At 39.1% G+C, this 23,561-nt stretch overlaps 1 protein-coding gene across 4 annotated transcripts in view; it reads right to left on the bottom strand.

The window, feature by feature from the left end:
- Window positions 1-3,172: 3,172 nt before the first annotated feature.
- ACTN2 (actinin alpha 2) overlaps window positions 3,173-23,561 on the bottom strand; it is an 83,402-nt gene continuing 63,013 nt past the window's right edge. For 2 of the 4 annotated variants that reach the window (XM_068939240.1, XM_068939241.1), the window contains exons 13-21: window positions 19,378-19,486; window positions 18,415-18,555; window positions 17,872-18,054; window positions 15,945-16,079; window positions 15,299-15,478; window positions 14,139-14,285; window positions 6,608-6,673; window positions 5,482-5,640; window positions 3,173-4,529 (exon numbers count right to left, since the gene is read on the bottom strand). In XM_068939240.1, coding sequence (XP_068795341.1) covers window positions 4,371-4,529; window positions 5,482-5,640; window positions 6,608-6,673; window positions 14,139-14,285; window positions 15,299-15,478; window positions 15,945-16,079; window positions 17,872-18,054; window positions 18,415-18,555; window positions 19,378-19,486 — 1,279 coding nt within the window. In that variant the 3' untranslated portion in view covers window positions 3,173-4,370. Of the gene's footprint in view, window positions 4,530-5,481; window positions 5,641-6,607; window positions 6,674-7,833; window positions 7,912-14,138; window positions 14,286-15,298; window positions 15,479-15,944; window positions 16,080-17,871; window positions 18,055-18,414; window positions 18,556-19,377; window positions 19,487-23,561 lie in introns of all 4 variants that reach the window. The other 2 variants (XM_068939239.1, XM_068939242.1) reach the window with 2 other exon arrangements.

Genomic DNA, 23,561 nt, shown 5'->3' with positions numbered 1-23,561 from the left:
GATAGACTCATCCTTTGTGGGGGCTACCCACACCTTAGCTTAAAATTAGAGAGGAATCATACATTAAAAAAGAGACTGCAAAACAAAATGAAATCCCCCTTAGAACAATCAGTCTTCCCATATTAAAATATTTCGTCTGAAACAAGTAGAATCTCACTAGAATATACTAACAACTATTTGTAGTGCAGACTACTCTGGTGAAGTGTCTTCTCACCGCAAGGTCCTCAGAACAAGAACAGAAGGTAGATTGAGTCACAAGTAAACAAGTGCACAGCCTGATAAACATAAAACTTGGAGAAGAAGGACACAGGGAAAGAAGAGGTGTTTAAGTAAGTTATTCTGAAGCCCAGTGAATATTTAACAAGAAAGAAATACCTTGGGAGCGGTGAGGTTAAAGCAACATCAGCAATGATTATACTGTTATGCTGTATAATTATAGTATGTATTGTACACTAAAGCATTCTAGGCATCTCAGGGGATGTTTTTCTGACTCAGGAAAGAGCCTTTGGGGGTGTTCTTTGTGTAATGCATCAAAAAGTCCACACCACAATAGCCCCATCTCCTCTGGTGCTCTCTCTCCAGAAGCAGCCAATGCGAAGATTTTTCAGAAGACCATACAAATCTTGACATAATACAGTAATTTATAGACTGCTGAGCAGTTTTCCCTGGTAAGAAATATGCTAGACAAGTAATCCAAAGCACAGGCATATTGTGCTAAACTTTCACCGACAGGTAGTATAGCTGCTTTAATGTCATTTCCTATTACTACCTAAACTCATATGTAATTTTTACTTTGTGCTCAAGATATGCAAATAATGCACTTGACTTCTTGCTTGACATAAAGATGATTTCCTGCTTTCCGTCTGCACGTATATCAGACCTTCACTGACTTTGTTGCAGGGTTTTGTGGGTTTTTTTTGAGACTGACCTCAGGCTTTTTCCACTCCTGACAGTCTAAAACTCCATCTGCCACAAAGTGGCACAGTCTCACTGAAGAAAATGAGAACTGAGGACTTGGATTTGGCAAAATTAAGTCATGAAAGTTCTCCAAAGAAGTGGCACCTTTTATCTAAATATTATCCTCTTATCTAAATAGTACCAGAGGTAGTATTTAGTAGAGAGGTAGTATTAGAAGAACACTGAAAAATATTGACACCACTACTGATGTTAGAGGCATGCTCCTAAGGGCCTGTTCTTACACTAGCAACTATCAAAGAATTACTTCCTTATTGGATTACTCTGAACCACAAGCCATGTAGTCAAAAAAGAATACCCTTTTTATTCTTACACCTTCCAAACCCAGCTGCTAACAGGAACAATTTTCCTCCTTCATTGAGACCACTTGTATCTGGGATAACCTCTATAGACTCCAGAAACAACCTATATAAAAGTGCATGGTCTCCAAGAAGCAGACAAACTGAACAGGATGTCTGTTCAGGATAAGCCCCTAGGAGCAGCTCTGGTCCAAGGTTTTTGTGGCCGGTAGGTAAGAAATGAAGAACAGCTGGAAACCCTATTTATGAAAAAAGGACATACGATGGTAGCACAGAGCTGACAACACTGGCATGCCTGCCTCAGCACCTACCTGAAGAACATCATTGGCTGAAAACGATTACTGCAAAATCAAGATTATTTTGGCAGGAAGTTTTTCAAAGAACTATTGTATCTGTCTAAAGTCAAAGAAGTCCTCTGCCTTACAGTCATCAAAGCACCTGATAACCTTACTGTCTCTCTGGATTTTAACTCATTCAATATCCTTCATTCACATGATCCTAAAAAGTGCTATGTCTCCTCCTGTTGCACCCTGATTTCATCCTTTGATTAGTACATTCCTTACTGTGCGCTCAGTTATATTTTTATAGGAAAACTCTAGTTTGCTGCCAGAATGGTATAGACAGAAAATGCCACTGAAACCACCGCTGCCCAATGGGAACAGAGTGATTCGACAGAAAAATACAACTACCAGCTATTAAAGGTGGAACCTTAGAGAAATCTGATATGGGAATAAAAAAATTACTTTACAAAAGTCTTTTCTTCTTGGTGCTGATAATGTTATCTCTCACCTGCTTTGATCAACAGAACATTTAGCTAAAGGATGAATTTAGAAGTCTCTTCCACGCTATCAAAGACAGGAAGAATATCACAATATAAAAATCAGCAGGTAAAGAACACGGTACGCAATAGGAGTGTCAGTTATAAAATGCTTTTGTGCCAATTTTTAGTATAATCCTGTCTCTAAGACAGAGATTTTTCTATTGTGCCCAGTTTGGAAGTTTGTTGTTTTATTATTCTAATCATAATAAACTGTGACAATGAGAGAGAGACAGATTTATTTTTTAAGAGGTTTCAGCCTGCCCACAGTCATTTGGCTGGAAATGCCTTTGTTCTAAGGTATATCTTCCCAAATTTAGTTTGTACAGGTGCTGTCATCACAAAAAGAGAATTATGCTGCACCATGGCAGCAGCAGCAGCAGCAGCGGGAGCAGCTTCTGGCTGCGTGTGAGGCTTTGTGTGCACTGCAGGAGATGTGATTCTAGCCCTAATTTTTCCTCTGAGTCCTCTGCTGGCCTGTGTACACAAGGAGGAGAAAGTTATCTGGCCATTCCCATCTCTGCTGGGATTGTCCTGAAGTTGTTCACACCACATACATCTTAACTTTGGGATGCCTATCTTGGGATTAAAATCATATACAGAGCGATTAATGATTCACGTTCATAGATTTCAAAGCAAAGGCCAAATAATGCAAACGTGTTATAATAACGCAAACCTATTTAACATCTGCTTTTTTACACATGAGGAAAAAGAGAGATACAGAAAGATTACGACCAACAACCTCAGAAGTATTAGTGGCCAGGTCTCCCTGAAATCAGCCTGAGCTAGGAGCCTAATAAGCTCTGAATGTCTGTGCTCGGATGTCCTGCCTAATGCAGTTAGGTGGGAACGCTGTCCTACTCATTCTGAGCTCCATCTCATTTCACGAGGCCTTACCTGTCCCTCTAGCACATAGCATGTGCTGCTCGTGCCAGCATAATTGGTGCGTGGGTTACAGAAATGCATGATACACGTGTTTGAATTTTTTACTTTCAGCAGATTGAAATCTCTTTTAATGTGCAGAAATATTGCTGGTTCTTGGAGCAAAACACTATACGATTGCCAATGACAGAATTCTCATAAGGTTTCGAAAAGCAGACTTTATTTAATAGGCACATTGTTGCTTTAGTAGCACTGGGCTGCACAGCTCACTTCACCATTTGCAAATGGTTTTGTTTGATTACATTGCATTTCCTCTGACAGTAGGATTCAAGTAAAAAAGTTACTGCTTTTACTTCTCTATCATTTCTCAAGATGGAAAAAACAACAGTAAAACGACTAGCGCACAGGAGCGGAATACAGACAGAGCTGCCTGCAATCCCACAGAAGTCAAGACAACTGTAATTTAAGCACTGAACAGTTAAAGCTGCAAGACAACTACGCTACCTTTGCTCAGATGGGACTTTGCTTATGCAGGATAGAGATGAACGTTGCCCAGAGCCAAGGAACTGGCTTTCATATACTGAGAAACAAAGACTATCCAACACAGACAAGAATGAGGGTTTCAAAACAAAACAGCTCACATGAATTAGCTTCATTATTTCTTATTATAAAAGTTGTACTCTCTCAGCTGTAAAAGTTAAAGGATTAAAAGAAAAGTACTGCTTACAGAACTCTAAAACTGCAATTTAATCAGCTTTTCAGCTGTTTTCTCCCTATATCACAATTCTTTGTGATAAGAGAAAACCATCTTTAAGAGACAAAAACATAGCATTCTGGATTATTTCAGTGATTAAGGAGTTTACTTGGTTGATATTTTTATTCCCTGAAAAATTGCATTTTAATGTTTTATTAAATTCCACTAGTAGTAGCATCCAAAATCATAAATCATTAGAGAAAAATAATACTGCTATATGATAGGAAAAAGCAGTATTTTGACGTAGTTTTATGAGCATGGTTAAAGAAGCACATATGGCATTGAGACATTTTGAAAATGGAAAAAATATTTTGTGAATCTTAAGAATTTAAATTTTAAATGTTATTAGGTTTTACATTTTATTTTCTCAAGGGATATTTCCAAAATTAATATCCTGGAATTTGTTTTATCTTCAAAATATTTTCTAGCATTGTATAGGACAGACAACCTAAAACCAACAATGCAGAAATCTATGCGTGCTGCACACTTTAATATATACTAGTTTAGTTACTAGCACGTTACACTGGAAGTACCTACTTTGTAAAACTCATTTTTAAATTGGCTTGTCAAAGCTTTTGAAAAGTAATCTGAGAAATTAGGTGGGTATTTTCAGTGTCTAACATGAATACCGTCAATTACAGAATTAGAGGTCGCTTTCTCCATACAGTGCTGACGAGAAAGAGGTATAATCCAGAGCCCCAGGAACAGAACCTGGGCCAGTGTAGGGAGGCATCCTCTTGATGCAGTACTGAGCCTGATCAGGAGGCAGTTCTCGACGTAATTCATCTGCCAGGATATAAGGCTGGGGGGGATGAAAGGGATTGACAAATTCAGTATATATTCTTCCAAGACACAAAATGTATTTATTTTTTGTAGCTGTGACTAATAAATTTGGATGTCCTACCTATCTTCCTGAGACCAAAATATTTTCTTTGGTTAACTCCACCCTTAATGATGAGCTGAAGGGGACAATCTTATCAACAAACCGGCTAGGTCAAAATGCAGTCTCAGAATATGTGACTGTGTACTTTAGCCACTGAGCACTGTGCAGCCAGGGGTAGACCACGGCAGATACAAGAACTCACCCATGGATAGCTCCCTTTCATCTTCATACACCACCCACTGGTGGATCTGGGTGTGGGGAGGAGAGCACGCCAAATATGCTTCAGGAGATGAGTAAGAAACTCACTCCCCCCATGTACCCAGTACCTAGAGAAGGCCTCATCCTCCTGCTTCCTTCAAGGGTAAGGCAATACCACATTGCCTCACCCAGTGGAATGGTCACAACCTGGCTCTCAATTAGGTGGAGTCTTACACAACTGATCCAGGCCTTGTTACAGAGGCCACGTTACAAACTCTGCATGAAACATCCAGGCAACGTTATGACAGGCGGAACGACTTCCCCACTAAGCAAGGCTGCTGTGAATACAGTATAACCTGTATACTGTAAATATAACCTGAGATACAGTATATCCATTACACAGACAAACCGTGGTTTTTGAGCAAATATTGTCTTGGATGTCTAATTTTATGTTAGCTCTTCCTGATGTGAGGCGATACAGACCATGTCTCGAATTCTATATATATTTCAGCTAAGCATCTTGGTTCCAATTAGGAATAAAAGGCAAGTGCTTTCTCTGAAGTCGTACAAACCGAAAGCAAAGCTTCGCTATTACTAAACAGTGTGTATGAGATTTTCAACAAAAAAGGGCTAAATAGGACAGCTCATGAATCCTTACAGTACGATGACTGACCTTATCTGAAGCGAGAATTCTGAAGGAAGCGATCACTTGTTCAGCCGTGTCTGTGTCCGCTGTTTCTCTGGTCATGAAGTCAATGAAGGACTGGAAAGTGACGGTTCCTTGCCCATTGGGGTCAACCAGAGACATGATTCGGGCAAACTCAGCCTCACCCTTTCACAGAATCCAAAACAAAGAAACGGTCACCACAGTGTCAACCTCTGGCAGTCTGCATCTCTGACAAACTGGTAGGGATTGGTGGTTCCAAAATCTTTATCACCTCTTACTGACAGGGACATAAATGTCACAAACAAAGAGCCAGTGAAATCTGGGATCTTAAATGCCTACCCCTCCCTCTTTTGTAAAAGGATTTGATGCTTTTGAAAAATGCATTATGCGTCCTAAAGAAACAGTAGGCATCTTTCAATTAACTTTCTGTAACTTCTCCCCCCCACCCTTCCTCCCTCAATGTCTGTATAAGCTGCTCTAGCTTAACACTTCATTTCTCACCCCCTTCCTAAAATCAGTTATGTTCTCATTGTAATCTGGATACTGCACATGGTGGAGGAAAGATACCCCATGAAGCTGTGTACATGCAGACTCACTTAAGAAGTCAGAGAAACAATTATGAAAATATCATGCCAAATACAGGACAGTTTAACTTAGGCTAATCTTTTTTTTTTCTCACAAAAAAAGTGTGAATATTTTTGGAAAAATCAAAATACATAAACAGATGAAGGAAAGAAAATGCAACCCCCAAAGCTAGCTTACAATAATTATGAAAATTAAAAAGCATCAAACTCATTCTTCCTCCTGCAGATAAAAAGTTAAATTTTATATACAAGGAGAAAGAAAACAAATAAATATTTAATCAACTGTAAATTTCAACTTTGTACATTTCTTTATAATTTAAAAAGCAATGCAGCAGACCACAGTATATGACTTTCAAGTGTCTAGTTTTACTTTTAGCTTCCTTTTAACCGTTTGAAAATAGAGAAAAAGCAAACAAACAAGGAACTAGTATATAAAGTCTAAATTATATTATTAGTATTCGGTCAACATAAATAAGCTTTAGTGTTGCTGTGGTTAATGTTACAAGCTGTAAGCAAAGTCCATTTTCACGGTATCTTAAAATTCATACCAAATCATAACCCATTGAAATTAAGCAAGCTCTGAAATCATCATGGTCCATCAGTCCATTCTTCCTCTATTGACCAAAACAGCGTAAGGAATACAGAAGGGAACGTTTGAGGCATCCAGGGTCATTTCCAGAGAGATGATAAGTTTAGACCATTGAGCAATTGGATCCAGTGTATGAACAGTATTCATTGACATTGCCCAAGCAGGTCACCAGGAGCATCATCAGTTTTAAAGGAGGAAGAAGTAGCTAACAGATTACACACAGGAAACAGACGTATTCACCACAAGGAGTAATATCAGGAAGGTTGGGGGAGACAGGAGGGAGAAGGGAGGTGAATGAGACAGGAATACATAGAGCACAACCAGAAGAGATAAAGAGAGAGGCAAACAGAAAAGTTTGTTACTAAACTAGCCAAAGTCAGGAAAGGCACAAGCTGCCTCCCTGATATGCACGTGTTTTGAAGGTTCTGCATGAGATGATGTGTTGGCTACAGGTGTAGTTAAAAACTATCTGAAAATAGTGTATCACTGACTATTTAAACTACTGCAATCCAAGGCTAACATAGCTACATGATAAGAACTGTGTGCTGGGAAATAAGTACAGGGATTTTCCTTCTGCCTATAGGCTAACAGGACTTGGACTACAGCAGAGATAGCAAATGGGCTTAAAAGATGAGACTTGTAAGACTTAATACAAACAGAAGGTGGTCACTGGAAGATCTTTTACGACAGGCGGCTGCTCATTTTTCTGAGCAATAACATATACGTGGCATTTCTGGTTCAGAGCTGAGTAAACATTAAATGGCATTATAGTAAGAAGGTACATAAGAGGTTCCTCTGTGTTGTGATGCTGTGGATCTACTACAGCAGTTTGGGGAGAATCTTATCCTAAATCAGGAGAGAGCAGTAGGGAGCTTGGGCTGAGTCCGGGGAAAGGAAAATAAAAGTCTGGGTGCAAGAAGAACAGCAGTTATTCATAGTTATCAATTAGAGTCCAAATAAAACATCCAAAATCAAGCAGAGAAAGCAACCTGGAAAAACTTTTAAAAAGCACAAAGAAAAATGTGGCTCCGAGGGATGCTGAGAATCCATCCAATCCCGTTGTCCTCCCAGAGGCAGGATCTTTTTAAAGCATTCTGACCAATACACTGGAATTTAAACCCACAGTCCCTTTGGTTATTATTATACTGGTCTATTTGAAAACAGAATAGCGTCAATTTCCTCTACCTGCAGGTCATTTCCAACCTGTCCTAGACTGATGAGGCAGGCTTTAAATTCATCAGACTGCAGCTTGCCAGATTCATTCTAGCATCCCATCACAGGTCATGCATTTGTAAGGTGAGAGGGAAGAAAGAAAAACCACAGATTAGGTTAGCTGATTAGTAGAGAACACGCTATACCTGTATTAATAACCATGTTTTTATATTAGAATTTCATGGACCTTTTATATGTATACATGGCAATGTATTGCCACGAGTTGCATAAAAACTGCACAACTTCCACAGTCTCATACTTTCAGTTTTCTCTTATTTGAGGACTGTCCTTACTTCAACGACAATGTTAAAACTGTGCTTCCTATACAGGTCAGTTATCATTTTTGCTGATAAGCCCCTTTTTGTTCTACTGAACTACCCTTTGCTTCCTTTATTTTCTGCTGACATACAGCAGATGTGAGATGCAGTAAATAGGTTACTGAATCTGGACAAAACCTTTTCTTCCCACTCAGTTATTTTTGTTACTTCCCTCTTGATCCGATAACATTACTTAACAATTGAATATGCATATCCCAAATAAAAGAGAGTAAAAGTACAAATCAGTTGATTTCTTGCCTAGATCCAAAAGAAACTGATAACCGTCATCACTTATTTTCACTGTTTGTCTTCTTTGATGACCTATGCAGTGAAGTTTTACTTTGCAAACTCACTTTAAAGAAGTCCGATTGAATTCCAGGTTAAATGGCTCCTAGTAAAATCAGATCAAATTGGATTACTGTTTTAAACCAATTATTTTTCTCTTTGCAGGCCAAAAAATTCATACTAACTTCTGAAAAACAGATTGTCTCTTCTTTTTCTTTCTGTTCGTTAAAAGTGCATCCTGTTGGAAGTATATTCCAGATTGAGTTAAGGTGTATACGATTAAAGAGATGTTCCTAACTTGGGAAATTGTTACTTTTACTGATTTGGCAGACTGACAGTTTGCAGAAGATCCAAAGTTTTACATATCTTTTATATATTAGAAAGGGGGTTGGCTGATTAATGAATAATTTGTAATTGAAAGATAACTTCTACATAGTTAGGGATAACTAAAATTACAGGAGTTTTAACAGATGCATGTGGTTTATTTCATAAATTAATAGGATAAAGTGGTACTTATATTAAGTTCATGATGCCAAGCATTTCTGACATCTCATGCTGTTATTATATTGACTCCCCCTGCATCAACCTCCGCCAGCTCCATAAAGGGAAGATGAAAAAGAGCAGTGTGAAGTCGATGACAGGAGATAAAGCAAAGCTGCAAATCTGAAGAAGCATTTAGTTGAAAGCCATAATCACAGTGAAGTTTTTCCTCTAACATTGACTCTGTTTTATGGGATAATTTCTGCTGTAATGCACAGTATTTCTAAATAGTTTATTACATCATTCACTGAGAACGTTAATCTAGGCTGGCTTGAAACTCTCCAAAATCATCCTGGGGGCAGGCTACAGAAGTAAGTCACACCAGGAGTGAAGTCAGTTGATTTTACCTTATTTCTAAAGCCAAACAAATGTATGACTAAAGCAAAACAATATAAAAATGGGAGCCAAGAGCCAAATCCTGTCCCTCCTCTTCTACAGGAGTTGGTAGAGGAACAACCGCTACTGAAGTATACCTGGGCAGGTAGTGGAAAATGTGCAAGTGAGCTCCCTACCTTGCCACATGTGGCAGCTGTAGTCATGCAACAGGTAGCTGAGGGCAAACGGGGTAAAAGGGAGGATAGCAGATCTCTCGAGCAACCATTTTGCTCTAGGAGAGGAGTGCAAATGTTGTGCTGGAGCTCACAGCTGCCATCTGGTTAAGTGGGACTCCCCAGTGGAGTCCAAGGTCCACGTAGTCCAGCCATGTGCTGCAGCAAGATCTCACATTCTTGTAGTGAATTTTTTCATCTGCATCATCTGTGGCCTAAAAAGGCATCTCTGCCATGGCCATGTATCAGAGCTGCATGGGATACAAGTCATAGATCAAGCCTACGTAAGGGCTTGCTCATTGGGAAACAGTTCTTCATATTTATTTGTATTCTTTACAGATGAACATTAAGCACTGAAATGAGTTTTTAAAAGTTTTTTGTCTTGCTCATCCTTTCCTGCCTATACAAGGTAAAACACTGAAATGTCCCATATTGTTTCATTACTAATCCCAAGAAATCTGTTATTTTTCCTGCGTGATTTATATGTGGCCTTACACAAAAAAGAGCTTCTGAGCCAAAGTAATACATTCTCAAATATGCGCTTCAGTTTTCTGAATGTTAATTGCCCTGCATAAGCCTGGTCCTGAGGTTCCTTTAATAGGGAGCTGTTGTTTTTCTGTTAGTAAAATATAGGGTAGTATAATGCTATTGTTCTACATGCAAAGCTCCTACTTAAAATCTGCAGTTTGCACAAAAATCAATAGTAGAATATGTTAACAGCCATTAGGATATTACTTGTAGAACAGCTGCAGATATTTTATCACATGCTTTGCAATCTTATTTAGAATTTACTAAACATGTTGAATCTGAAAAAGGAATCCCTGCATAAGAAGATCAGAAAACCAGTGACTGACAACATATCTACGTCAGTGTTCCAGTTTGTCTATGTACAGCAATTCAGCAATGCACCATTTTGAACACTTCAAAAATTCCTCCTGTGATTCAGACATGGTGTCCTACTTTCTTTTTCTTTTTCTTCTCTATGCAGTCACGTTAAGGAGGGAAATATACCAGCATGGCTAAAGATTCATATTTATACCCAGAACCAGATCGTGCCTTTAGGCACACCTTCGAGCAAGGAGTAGTGAGTAAACAGCAACATCCCCAGGAACAGCCTCTGGGGTACCAGCATGCATTTATACTTGCTGGAAACAGAAGAGCATACAGGGCTGCCCCCTTGCCCCAAGAGAGACAGCGTATTTACCAGTGGCCTTTAACAAGGATGACTTCTTATGTTTTCTGGGCTAGCACAGCTATGCTGGTGGAGGTACTGAAAGAACTGTTTCTGCTCTTGAAATTCTTATATGCTTGATGCCCACTTACTCAGTGCAGTTTGCAGGTCAGGGGCATGTAGCCCCAAATAAAAGCCTGTCAGCTTCCCAATATTCAAGATATAGAAGCCATTTAGAACAATTTCACTCAATTATTCAACTCTCTTCCAAACGGCTAGCAGCTGCAGCATTAAGCCCCATAACAAATTATAAGACATGAGATTATTATTTTTTGTATATTTTCTTTCTATAGAGGGAGAAAGGCTTCCTTCCTCAGATCTGTAACCAAAGGAAGTTGTTTTTAGAAGCAGTCTATAAAAAGCTGTTAGGTTTCTGTGTACCAAAATACATTCTTTTAAAACGGAGAAGGGAGCAAATCTGCACGTTAATACTTCGATGGCATCCTCAACACACACTAAGAGTCAGACATTAAGACCTGTCTTAAACTGGAGAAATGTCATGGAAGTCAGAGCTACTGCATGCAGAAATGATACTGTTGTGCTTATGTATTTAAAGCCTGCTTGTCAGGGACAACATTAATTTTCTGAATCTTTTCTGGCTGTTCTTCATTGTGAACTGCAGTCTTTCAGTGTATTTTTAACTACCTCATGCTTTTAGAGATGCTGTTAAGAACAACAGAATTATTACACACAATGCTAAATGCCAATTCCATCTTACACGGAGAACTCAATGTTCTTCATGTTAGTGCTTGTGTCCAGGTGATAGAGTTTCATCTTCATTTTTATTTAAGGTAATCAAGTCCATAAAAGAATCCATTTCTGCCCTCTCTATCTAAATTCCAAGTTTGGAGTTTTCATATAGGACAGAGGAGGGCATAAAAAAAGAAAAACAAGCCTCCCTCATTCCAACATCATTGTTCAATGTCTCCTTCTAGCCTGTGTACATCTGCCTATTAAGTTACACTGTAATTTAGTCAGTATAAGACTCTCTTTTATCAGTGTTTCTACTAACTGTCCCTGCAGAAAGCCTGGCTTGACAGCGAAGTGTTTTTAGATCTTTTTTTTAAATTTTGCATGATGCTACTAAGAACATAATTACTGTATTGTGTCAGTCCAAAGGTCCTTCTAGACTAATTTCCTATTTCTGATGCTAAAGGAAGGAGTATAATAATGAGGGGCATATGCAAAATGGTTCTTCCCTTAAGGCAATCCTTCTAGGCCTCTTTTTAAAGGATTTTAGATTATATCTCTAGAGGGGGCAGGTGAAGTCTGCAGCTCAGCTCACAGTCTTGGCAGGTTGTTCGAACCACACAATCTACTGGAGCATCACAGAATCACAGAATCACAGCATCTCTCCTTGCACCTCTCACTTGGCTACCCAGGTTTCCTGGGACAGAAGCAAAGGCAGAGAGGACACCGCGTGCAGCTGTGTCTCATTTCAAACTGGAGAAAAGGGCAGCTAGGGGTAGGCAGGAATCGAGGACCTGGAAGTACTTCTGTGTTGCACATTATTGTCACAGCCCATCTCCAACCTGCCTGCAGCTACGTGACATCCGCACCTCTCTCAGGCCCTGTCGTGCAGTTTTTCCTAAGGCCTTGCTCTGTTATATCCTTTGGTATCTCAAAGTCTTTCTATTTCTGGAAAGCCTAAAGATCCATAACGATAGGGCTGGTTGCTGTAGGAGTTAGCTTGCCCCTACAAGACTTTCTGAGGCACCAAGACATGCCCATAATATCTCCTCAGTAGAAGGATAAAGCTATTGAACCAGCCTTGCTGCCACAGTGGCAGAGAACTCATCTCTGAACTATGCTGATATTGGGATGCTAGAAACGGCTATTGAGTGTAAGATAGATTAGGATTCAGCCACCTTGATTCTTTATCCTCAGGGAGCTGTCAGATCTTTGTGCAGATAGAGTCTTTTAAATACAGGTGTGTAATTTGTCCAGGCCTGATGCTCTATCTGCTTTTAATAGCGCTAATTACTCAGGTACCTGCTCCAGTGCAGGAAAGCCATTTAGTATGCTGCTTCCTTCCAATCCCAGGAAATTTCTCTCTGCTTCTCTGATACCACCTTCTGCTTCCTTAGCAAATATGAAAAGGAATTACTCCGCCCTACAATCACTTTGAGATTTTGCATAAAATCTGTCCCTAATTCCTGTGTAGCTAACCTTTTCTCTGCTTGCGTGTTTCCTCAAAAAGCATAGATTTGGGAATTCTGCTTTCCTTCCTAAACAATAAAGGATAGCCAAAAGGATGTTCAGCAAACTGTGACTATCAGCATCCAACATACATCAAGTATAGGTCCAGGTACGGTTAACCATTTAGGATAGAGCTGGTCAGAGAAGATGTCGGTGAAAGTGAAAGCCAGCCTTGAGAACAAAACTGAAGGAGAAAAGTGGCATTTTGCTATAGCCTTTCATGATTTGAAGGAACTGACCTATGTGATAGCAGAACGGGAGTTAACAGTTGGGTTAAGCACGGTTTGATAAACACAGGACTCTGTATTGAGATAAAGACAACAGCCTGGTGGTGTTGTGTTATGGTAATCTTTTTCAGTATTTGAAATTAACTGGGTTTTGAAGTAGAGTTTTTTTGTGAGCACAGAGCCAGCAGAGCTGCTAAACTCATGTACAGATGGTTCTCCAACTGGGAATGTCAGTGCCCTGTCTGTATGTATTTTGCTATTGTGTCTATCAATAGCTATTTTTTAACCTTTTATCCATGAGTACTGTGCAAATCACAGGAGTGAGTTAAGTTTCTTCACAACAGTGTTTTCATTCCTACTTTTTTATTCATCCCTAATTAGATGACTCAAATATATAGCCTCCCATTCCCTTCTCAGCCAGAAAAATAAAGGATTTTCCTTGACAGCTTTCACTACCTCAGCTATATTCCCTACAGATCTATTTTGGGGGGACAAGTTGTTATTTAAAGAAAAAGATATCATAATCCATGTTACAGCTAAATGAAAATTTAACATTTGCATTTAAAGAAACAGAAGCCACTGGCAAGCACATAGAACTTGCTGTACTGCCTTAAAATAAAGGAAGAGGCACATTATTTTTCAGAATACACAGATGTATCCAGTCCTGTCTGTTATTTGAACAAATACTCAACCATATTCACTGAACTACAATTTTTCATTAAAGACTACAAATTAATCTTTAAAGTATCCATACAATGCTATGATTTTATAGACATAAATCCTATTTTTAACTGATCTTTATTACAGTTTTTGAAAGAGCCCGTTCTTACTGCATTCAGTGTTTCTAAAGAGGATTTCATTTGGAATGGAAAGCGACTGGCTTTTGCAAACAATGCATATTGTTAGAGGAGAAAAAGCAGGAATACTGTACCCTGTCAAAATGATTGAATGATGCTCTGAATTCATTCATTTGTTCCTGAGTGATACCCTTAGCATCTCTTGTGAGGATCTGAGTCTCAACCTCATTGATAGTTCGAGCAATGGTGGTAAGTAAGAGCTCCCATCCAACACGGATGTGCTAAGAGAGAGAAAACATTGATTTATAAAGGAATAAAACATATTCTTATGAGTCTATAAAAAGTACAATAAGCAAAAAAAAACCATCTCTACATATTTATGTGGTACTTTTTCAGTACCACTGACAGCACGTTATGATCAAGAATCATTAATAATAAAATTAGCCTTCAAAAAATATGGAATTGGTTTCTAAATGGGTACTTCTTTATGAAAAGTAAGTGATCCTAGCTTTTATTCTAGGCCACCAGACTTGGGTTTGAGAGCTGCTATTTTCTGTAATCTCTGTTTAGTCAGGGGAAGTATTTGACTAGCACTGTTTCCAGCATTCCCAGTTTCAGACATTTTCCTGCTTTCTTTAAATTTGCAGTCTCAAAAGTTACGTTACAAATATGGTAAGTTTTCTTCAAAACAGAAGAGGAGTCTTCTGTGTAAAATATCTCTCACAGAAGCTTCATCAGGATTGGTGCCTTCACTGGTAATCTGTGAATTCTCATGGCAAACTAGTAAAGTAGAAACATTGCTTTGTCAAAGCAAAGCAATCCACTACTGTTCAAGGAAAATAAGACAAGTCATGACGAGCTACATTTTCATTTCAGTTTTTTGGTCATAGGAAATTATAAGGGAAATCAAGGAATACCCTTCATGTTCCATTAAAAAGCATTTAATAATTTCTCCTCCACCTTTCTTAGACGCAGGAAGAGCTCTTTAAAATATCTTAGGCCTCAGACATGCAAATAGGCCCTACTCAAGCTCTTGGCCATCCTCAGCAGCATGAGGATAAGCGACAAAAACCATAGTATTTTATAAAATAAGAGCAGCAGTCTTGTGACTTCAGCCATAAACCACGGCTGGGACTCACAGAACCTTACAAAACCATTCAGACTTTCTTATAAGACTATCGTAAAGTCTGCTGAATTCCATCCTCTGTTGCAGTCCCTTCAGATCAAGCAAGGTAGTTATGAGGCAGGAGAGGGCAGAATAAATTAACAAGTATAAAACTAACTAAATGGCTACCTCCATAGTATAGTTGGTGTGCTTGTTGTCAAACACCAGGGCTTCTTGTATAAGCTGATGATCTCCTTCCAGTTTGTCAATATTGGTTTTATAGTTGATGATATTGTGCTCATATTGCTTCAGCTGATTCATCTGGTCCTCCAAAGGCCCTGTCATTTCAATAGAGCTGCGGGCAATTTCCTGTCAAAAGAAACAAAGAACCCCCATCCCAAAATCTAAGCTTCAGATTTGCTGATTTGCTGAACGTTCACATAAATACGTAAGATCGTCAGACTAAGAAGCAGCAGTAATAAAATAGTCACATGAAAGACAAGATGTATTTTACTGAAGAAAGTAAACTTCAAGAGAAATGTGGTACATTTATTTTTGGAATCAATATTGAAATCCCTGGATCTTTCTGCAAAGAGCAAAGGCAAAATAGTAATTGTCTAGTGATTGTTTTTCAAAGCTACATCTCCTGTTCACTATCAGGGTACACTTGTACAAGCTTGCACAGCTTTCAGAATAATCTTAAAAGGTGCTAAATTACTTCAGGATCAAAGAACTGGTGAGCTATCATGGAGACTGCTGATGTCCTGCATATATAGCGGAGAAAAATGATAAAACACTTTGTTCATCAGCTTCTGCTTGAGGGGCCGACACTCACCTCCATCTTGGTCTGGATCCACGGCCCAATGACATTGGCCTGAGCAGCAAACTGGCGACGTAGGCGCTCATTTGAGTGCTGGCGGGCTAGCTCCTCCTGCAAGGATTGATCCCTCTGGGGCACCAGCTGTTTCACCTGTCACAGTGTGAAAGAACATGACTGTATACTTTCAAAACAAAAAGAACAAATAAGACTACAATTATTCTTTTGCACATTGGTCTGAAGACTGATATCAGAAGGACAAGCCAGAAACACGACCACTAATCTATTTACCCAGCTAACATAAGTACTTGCTAGTATTGGGCAGCCTGTCCAGAGACCGACATGTAGTGAGAAGAAATTCTCACCTCTGGTGGGATTCAAGATTAAGATCATTACTTAACTTTAACTCAGTTACTAGAGCAGGCACTTTGTTTTTCTTTTGAAACACATATCATTATCAATCTCTAAGGAATAGCTCTAAGAGTTATCAATGCAAAAACATTTCATTCAAGCAGAGCCATTAAGATAAGGTAACATGAGATATGTTCAGTCCATCATGCATATCTGAAGGTCTCTAATAGGTTGCAATTGCTTTTCTTGGCTTACTCTTCTGGATTGCCCTGGGAGATTTTTATGTAGTCCTTACTGCTTGGTTCTTGTAACCCACTAAGAGCATGTTCTTGTTCTTTGCCACGTAAATGTGTGTGTTTGGTAAATTTGTAGGTTCTACACATTCACTTATCTTCAACACATTCTCTGTCTTGGTTTCTAATAAAATAAAGTTTACGTGATCACTCTGGGAGCCTCTCTTTAATCCCTCTGCAGTAATTTTTTAATCTATTAGCCAGTTTCAATCCAACTGGACTGAACACTGAATGTCACAAAGATGTTAAATTTTTACAGATTTCATGAAACTCAGTAGAAAACCCAGCAGCAGGGTAGAAGAGACCCACAAACTAGTGTTTACACTGAGAAGAAGAAAGTAATCATTTTCTGTTCTGCTGGTAGGCACTCTCTGGCCCACCCGCTGGCCAGCCACCAGGTCTGCACTAGCCACAACACATATTTCTTTTGCCCAGCCAAGAACCTAAAAAACTACATGTGGAACATGGAGTGATGGGAGCAGGGGATATTGTGAAGCAGGCCTAGTAAACATGGGAGAGAGAGCACAAGACAGTGTAGAAAGTTTTAGGGAACGTGTGAGAGGGCTAATAAGAGACACTAAAAGGACTCAGTGCTGTGGTAAAGGCATATACAGAATACGAGGTGGAGTAGTCATATGCAAATAGGGAAATACAAGTGGTTCGGGACTAGGAGTGAGGAATAGGACATAAATCTATAGAAAGGTAGCTTCATTAGTTCCACTGCAAGAAAAACTTACTTTACGTGCAAATCTGAAATATGATCATCTCAAAGGCAAACCTCTGCGCATTTTGCTGTTAACTTCAGTAGAAATGGTCCCTACAACTGGACACTTATTCTCCATGTAACTACATATCCATAGGACTGAATAAGACAATTATAATTTAGGAAACTGTAATTCTATGTTACAATTATTATGAACCCCTTGAAATATTTTTAAATGTTTTATATCATGAAAACTAACATAAAACCCTATTTCTTCTTTCATCTCAACATCAGGTACTCAGATGATCTATTTTTTTTATAATGGATGCAAAATGTGTTCAATATGCTTTTAGCATAATAGGTAATAACCTAATTTTATGCTGCCACCTCCTTCTGCTGTCCATATTTGTAAAGATTTGTAATAATTAATTGTTACTTTGTGCCAGTTCCAACAGTTTTTAACCACTGATGGGCTCATCCTGACATCTGATGATCTAGAATAATTAACAGATTTATTGTAAAGTTCTCTGAATATTCTTAGGATTCATAAATCAGAATAATATGTTACAATGTCCTTTCTGCATTTAGCATACATTACCTTTTCCCACTTGGTACGGATTTCTTCCACAGTGACAGTGCTGTAAGGATTGCTTGAGCTTATTCTCATGTTGTAACTCTGAATAACTTTCTCAACTTCATTCTGGATTGACAATATGGCCTGTCTTTCACCATCTGCCTCCGGCAAAGTAGCTTTAAACTGATCATGTGCAGAGATTAAACTCTAAGATGAGAGAGAGAGAGGGAAAGCATGAAAACTTTACTGTTGCTTCTAACATCTTTAGAATCTGCCGTAAATAAGCACAGTTTGTCTCTCACCCTCTCAAACACCCTGTCTACATGTATCTCTCTAATTCAATGAAAAAGCCCTAATTTTATCAGGGCTATCGTTTCCTCCGTGATCTCCGGAATACTCTTTCATACCAGTAAAGAAAGAACCCTATTCAAAATAGAGAAGACATCACAAAGAAAATGTCAAGGGAGGATATGTTTACTTCTTACGCTTATTGTACTCTGCAAGAAGGAAAAGTTTCCTTTCTTGTCTTCCCTTATGACTGTAAGCCAAAAATAGACAACCATGTACCTGAATTTCCTCTATGCTATGAACGATAAACATGTCTTGTAGATCTTCCATAGCACCTTCCATCCAGTTGTTGAAAGGAGCAGCTCTTTTGGCAAACTCCAGGTGAAGCTGATCAATTGTTTCCAGCAATTTCTCCGTCCTCTGTACAGGTTGGGAAAGGTACATTCCTCTGTTACCAGGGCACAAGCTAGCTCCAAGCACATATCCATGCACAAAGTCATGCCTCATTTTTTCAGAAGCTACTGATTTTTTTGACTGATTTCACCACTTGCTTGAGACACACTGAATATTCTCATTGAAGGCAACAGGGATAATTTTATTATAGTTATTTTCCTATCAAACATGTTAAAAAGGGGTATATGCCTTTGAAGGATAAGAGGTGAAATTATTTTTTGCCACTTATGATATTTTAAGTTTTTTTTTGCTATTGTAATCTATCTGCAAATCAATTAAGATCTGCTAGTCTTGCTTTAGCAATCTCTTTTAAGTAGAAATAGAAGGAGTTAGACATATGTTTTCCACTTCGGCATGTGTGTGTGTGACTTCTCTTTTCTTAAAGAACATAACTTTGGAATACTCACTACCAAAAAATTCACCCAGTACTGGCCATTATCCCATAACGCACCTGATTTATGTTCAGACAAGTATAAAAAGGTAACTGCCTAATGGATTTTATTATTCTTGCAGGGCATCAAATTCCCAAAGAGTGGTGCTATAAACCACATTCCGTTTGTTGCTGCTTTATAACTGTCCTTGGCAGCTGAGCACTGTAAAATTTGTTCTGAGCAATTCAACCTGTTTGCAAATGACATCACAGCAAATTGAAATGGAGATCTGAAGAAAGGGGTTTATCACTGTTTAGATTTCACAGTGGATGCTCAATAGCACTGTCTCCAGTTCCCAAACAAAAGGTTTCTTTGCCCCCACCTCAACTGAGCTGCTGATCGTTGCTGTATAGTTTACCTCCAGTGCCTCCCTCCTTTTCTGAGTAAGTGTTCCCAGTCTGTCCCATTGGTCACATATCTTTTGGCATCGATCATTGACACTTGCAGCATCATGGTAGTCCAGTTCACTAAGAAAGAATGAAGACAAAGTCTGTGTGACTTTCTAAGAGAAAAGAGTAAGTTGCACATTCTGCATCCTTTTTCACTGGCCCTTAGTAATTCTTCCCCTCTCTTTTGCAACATTTCTCCTCCAGCTAGGCAAGCGTTGCAGTATTGCCATGTGTGATCTAGGCATTCAATATTTTAAGAAGCACAGCACAAGAACAGGATCAACCTCCTCCGTTGTGAGGAAAATCAGATGTCCATCTGTGACCATTAAGCTGCCTAACCATCAACTGCATCCCAGCTTTTCCTGTGGCACACAGCAGTTTGATCTCCTGAAGCCCAGAATGCTGCAGTCTGGGGCTTTATCAAGTTCCTGGTGCTTGGAACACTGTTAAATTAAATTATGTGAGACATAATAGTTTCATTTTAAATAATCCAGTGATCCTTTCCAGCCTCATAATCTGTGAAATTATTTACCTCGCTTTGCGCTCCAGGCATAACTCCTCTCTCACAGGCCTGCCCGCACTAACAGAACCTGCCCAGATCTGGGGCACAGGGAACAACTTTCATCATTGTCTCCAGGGAAACCTGGCAGAGCTACACCCTACAGCAGCCTGGTTCAGAAAGAACAGGCATCTCCAGACCCAGGCATGCCACCAGCACGAATCAGTGCACGCACAAAGGAGGTAGCAGCTAGCTAAGTTGCTTTCTTACCTGCTGAATAGGCTTATGTTATGCTGCCAGAAGGTGACTTATTCTGAGATGTGCAATAACTTTTCAAGGCTCTCTTTTGAAATTCTGAGCTAAGTCTGTCTCAAATCAAGTTTTGGATCTCAGTGACAGATAATCCCCTTGGTTCTGCTGCAGCCTTCATGCCCATAATAAAATACATACGTTTGGCACTTCGGGACACTTAGTGTATCATCATCCACCAAATTTAGCTCTTGGCTGCTCCTTGAGGACACTTTGCACAGCACAAAGCATTGCAGAGATTGTGTTTATGTGACAGCCTGGCAACACGAAGCTAAGATTTACTCTAAGGCTTGAACAAGACATAAATGTGCAAAACTAAATTAAAAATTTACGTAACTTTTGTCCTGATCCAGATAAACATTTAAGAATGAGCTCACTTTAGGAACAGTGATAGTGTCACAAAAATAATGGAATCTGTTCCCTTCTTTTGAACATTCAGCTTTAGACAATTGCAAGAGGAATGTACAGATCACTTCTTCCAGTAACTCAGTCAATCACAGTGGACAAAATGAGAACAGAGGTAGTTTTCCTCAGTGTAGCTGCAGCATAGGACAGTGGCAGACAAAGTCACGAAATATCTGAACCATTCTGTTAAAAAGAGGCTTCAGATATGCTGCAATCAATTGACTGTTGAAAGTGAAAAATGCTAAAACAAGAAAAAAATAAAATGCCATTAACAACTTAAAAAAAAAAAAACCCAAACCCCCAAAATTGTAAAAGCAGAACTGCTACGTATAAGGAGGACGCTGCCAGCAAGCCATCCTACGCAACAGCTCCCTAACTGTAAAACTTGCTTCCTCCTTTGGAGTAAGTCTTTTTGTTAGCCTCCAAGGGATGCAAAAAAAGCCATATATTTATGAAGAAATTATAAGACAGAAGCATGGAGCTTTGGATGAAATGGGTCGAGACATATTTTGCTGCTATGACTTTTTGGCTGGAAGTTAATTTTTTTGTATTACAGCATATCGAGACTATTAGGTGATGTTCTTGTGTGAGCTGTGAGCTCAGTTAAGTGGATGGGATGTGGAGATTTGTATTCTGGTCTCTTTTAGAATACTATTTCTAATATACCAGAGTAGGTACAGGATGTTTTTCCAGATATTCCAGGTCATATCCTTGAGACTACTGCAAATTTTATTTTTGGTTCAGTGGATCACTTATTTCCTTTTGTCAATTAGGATAAGGGCAGACGTCCTTCCATGAGAGTGAGGGACTGATTCAGCTCTGGTCACAGTCCTGTGACATTATCAAGACAACTTTTCCAAAGAGTACCAGTGGGTCAAAAATTATAAGCTAGATCGCCAAGTGGCATTAATCAGTGTAGCTCCACTACCCTTCTGGGCCTGCCATAGCTTACTTCACATAAGCGCATGATATGATCAGAGAACATCTTTATGCTTGAAATAGAAACAGAGGAAGAAATAACAATTTGTAGCAGATTATTTACATAGAAATAAAACACGGGTTTACATTCCTTGCCCTATTAATTTTTTGTATCTCTCTCAACACTGAAACTATGAAGAGACTAGTTTTCACATTTCTGTAAAAAGAAGTTTGACTTATCATGCATAAACAGAGCACTGCTGCGCATGCATTAATAGAGCTTCCAAGGGACAGACATTTCTATTTATTTGGTTATTTGAAACCTACAGGCTTTGGAATTTAAAAATCAGGAAGTTATTTCTATTGTTCTCACAAGTAATTAAATCTTATCCTTAAAGAATTAAAAATTTAGGCAAATTTTGTCCAGAGAAGGATTTCAGTATGAGCTCACTTTAGGAAGAGTGATAGTGACACAAAAATAACCTGCTGAGCAACATGCTTCAGCGCTGATTCAGAATCAGGTTTATGTTAATCATGCACAGAAGCACAATTTGAGCTCGGGTTTCCAAAAGCAAAAGGGCTCTCCTAATCAATCTATGTTATAATTCCACATAGCGGTCTTCTTGGCTGCAAGTAAGTTTCTATAGTAAAAGTGATGCATATGCAAGAAACTACATTCAGTATATTTTATCCTGATGATGAAAAACATTGGAATGAGCGCAAAGGACCATAAATTAGTACAACTCCTTTTAGTACGGCTCACTTCAGTTATATTTAGCATTTACTATGTCAAAAATGGGAAATCCCATTTCAGAAATCTCTGACTCTTCTTCTAGCTTTGTTTATGGCCCCATCCAAGCCTTATCATGCTGCACAGCCAAGGATTTCCAAGTCTATACAGGCTGGTGCACAACAATCTTATAGCAGCACCCAGGCTGGAATGACCTGCTTGCACACACACAAATTCTCTATCTAGACAGCATCAATCAACAAGCTTTTAACAACTTTAACCTTTAGCTCACAGTGGACTCAGCTGCCGCAGCAAAAGATATCAGAGCAGACAATGAACCGTAACTGGAACAGTTCAAGGTCACACAGTAATTATTCACCTTCAAAATAGCAACATTAGACAGCCAAGAAATGACGAAAAGAAAAGGTATGGAGGTATACTAACTTGGAATTTAGATACAGACAATGATGATTTCTGTAACACTGAAATCATTTCGCTGGCCTGATCCAGCGACCAAAGAAACCAACAAAAAGACACCTGACATTGACTTCAGCCTGACTTTGACTCAGGCACCAATGCACATTTCTCAGCATTCAGAGGTTAGCTTAGTCTTTCTTAAAAATGTGACTGGAGAAAGAAACTCCAGCATTTTCCTCCATAATTTCAACGGTTGTGTGAGAAACTGTGGATAAATAATTAAAAACAACATTTAAATAGAAGCTGCCCATTTGCTTGTAGCTACTAATGAACCTTGGCCGTCAACGTCTTTCATTCAGTGCCCTTCAAGGGCATTAAGCCTGAGTTGCCCAGCCTTAGTGAAAGACCAGGCAGTGATAGCCCCCTTGTATGGATGAGCAGAGGAGCAAAGGAGAGCATCTCTACAGGCAATGGATCTTCAGCACCTTTGCAACCCAGGCCACAAAGAAGTTGCATAATTTCACACAACAAATCACAGAAACAGCAGCGAAGAGAGAACCCTGAAACAGACAGGATATAGCGTTCACTGGCCTCACTAGAGGTAAAGGACACAGAGTTTAGAAAGCTGGTAGCAGCTGCTGTGCTATGTATACTACATACTCAAGGTTTCCCATGACTTACAAAGCTGAAGCTGAATTAACAATGATTAGGTACTTCAGAAACTTTCCGTAATATAAACAGAAGCAATAACTCCACACCAGAAAGGCCTATAGGTCAGGGTGACACATAAGGTGTTTCACAAGCTGACAGTCAGTGAAATCCGCACAGTCTGTATCTTTCAGACTTCTTTCACAGTAACTCACAAAAAAGTACTT

Source organism: Struthio camelus, chromosome 3, assembly GCF_040807025.1.
Source record: "Struthio camelus isolate bStrCam1 chromosome 3, bStrCam1.hap1, whole genome shotgun sequence".
Taxonomy (NCBI): domain Eukaryota; kingdom Metazoa; phylum Chordata; class Aves; order Struthioniformes; family Struthionidae; genus Struthio; species Struthio camelus.
This window is presented reverse-complemented; position numbering and strand designations above follow the sequence as displayed.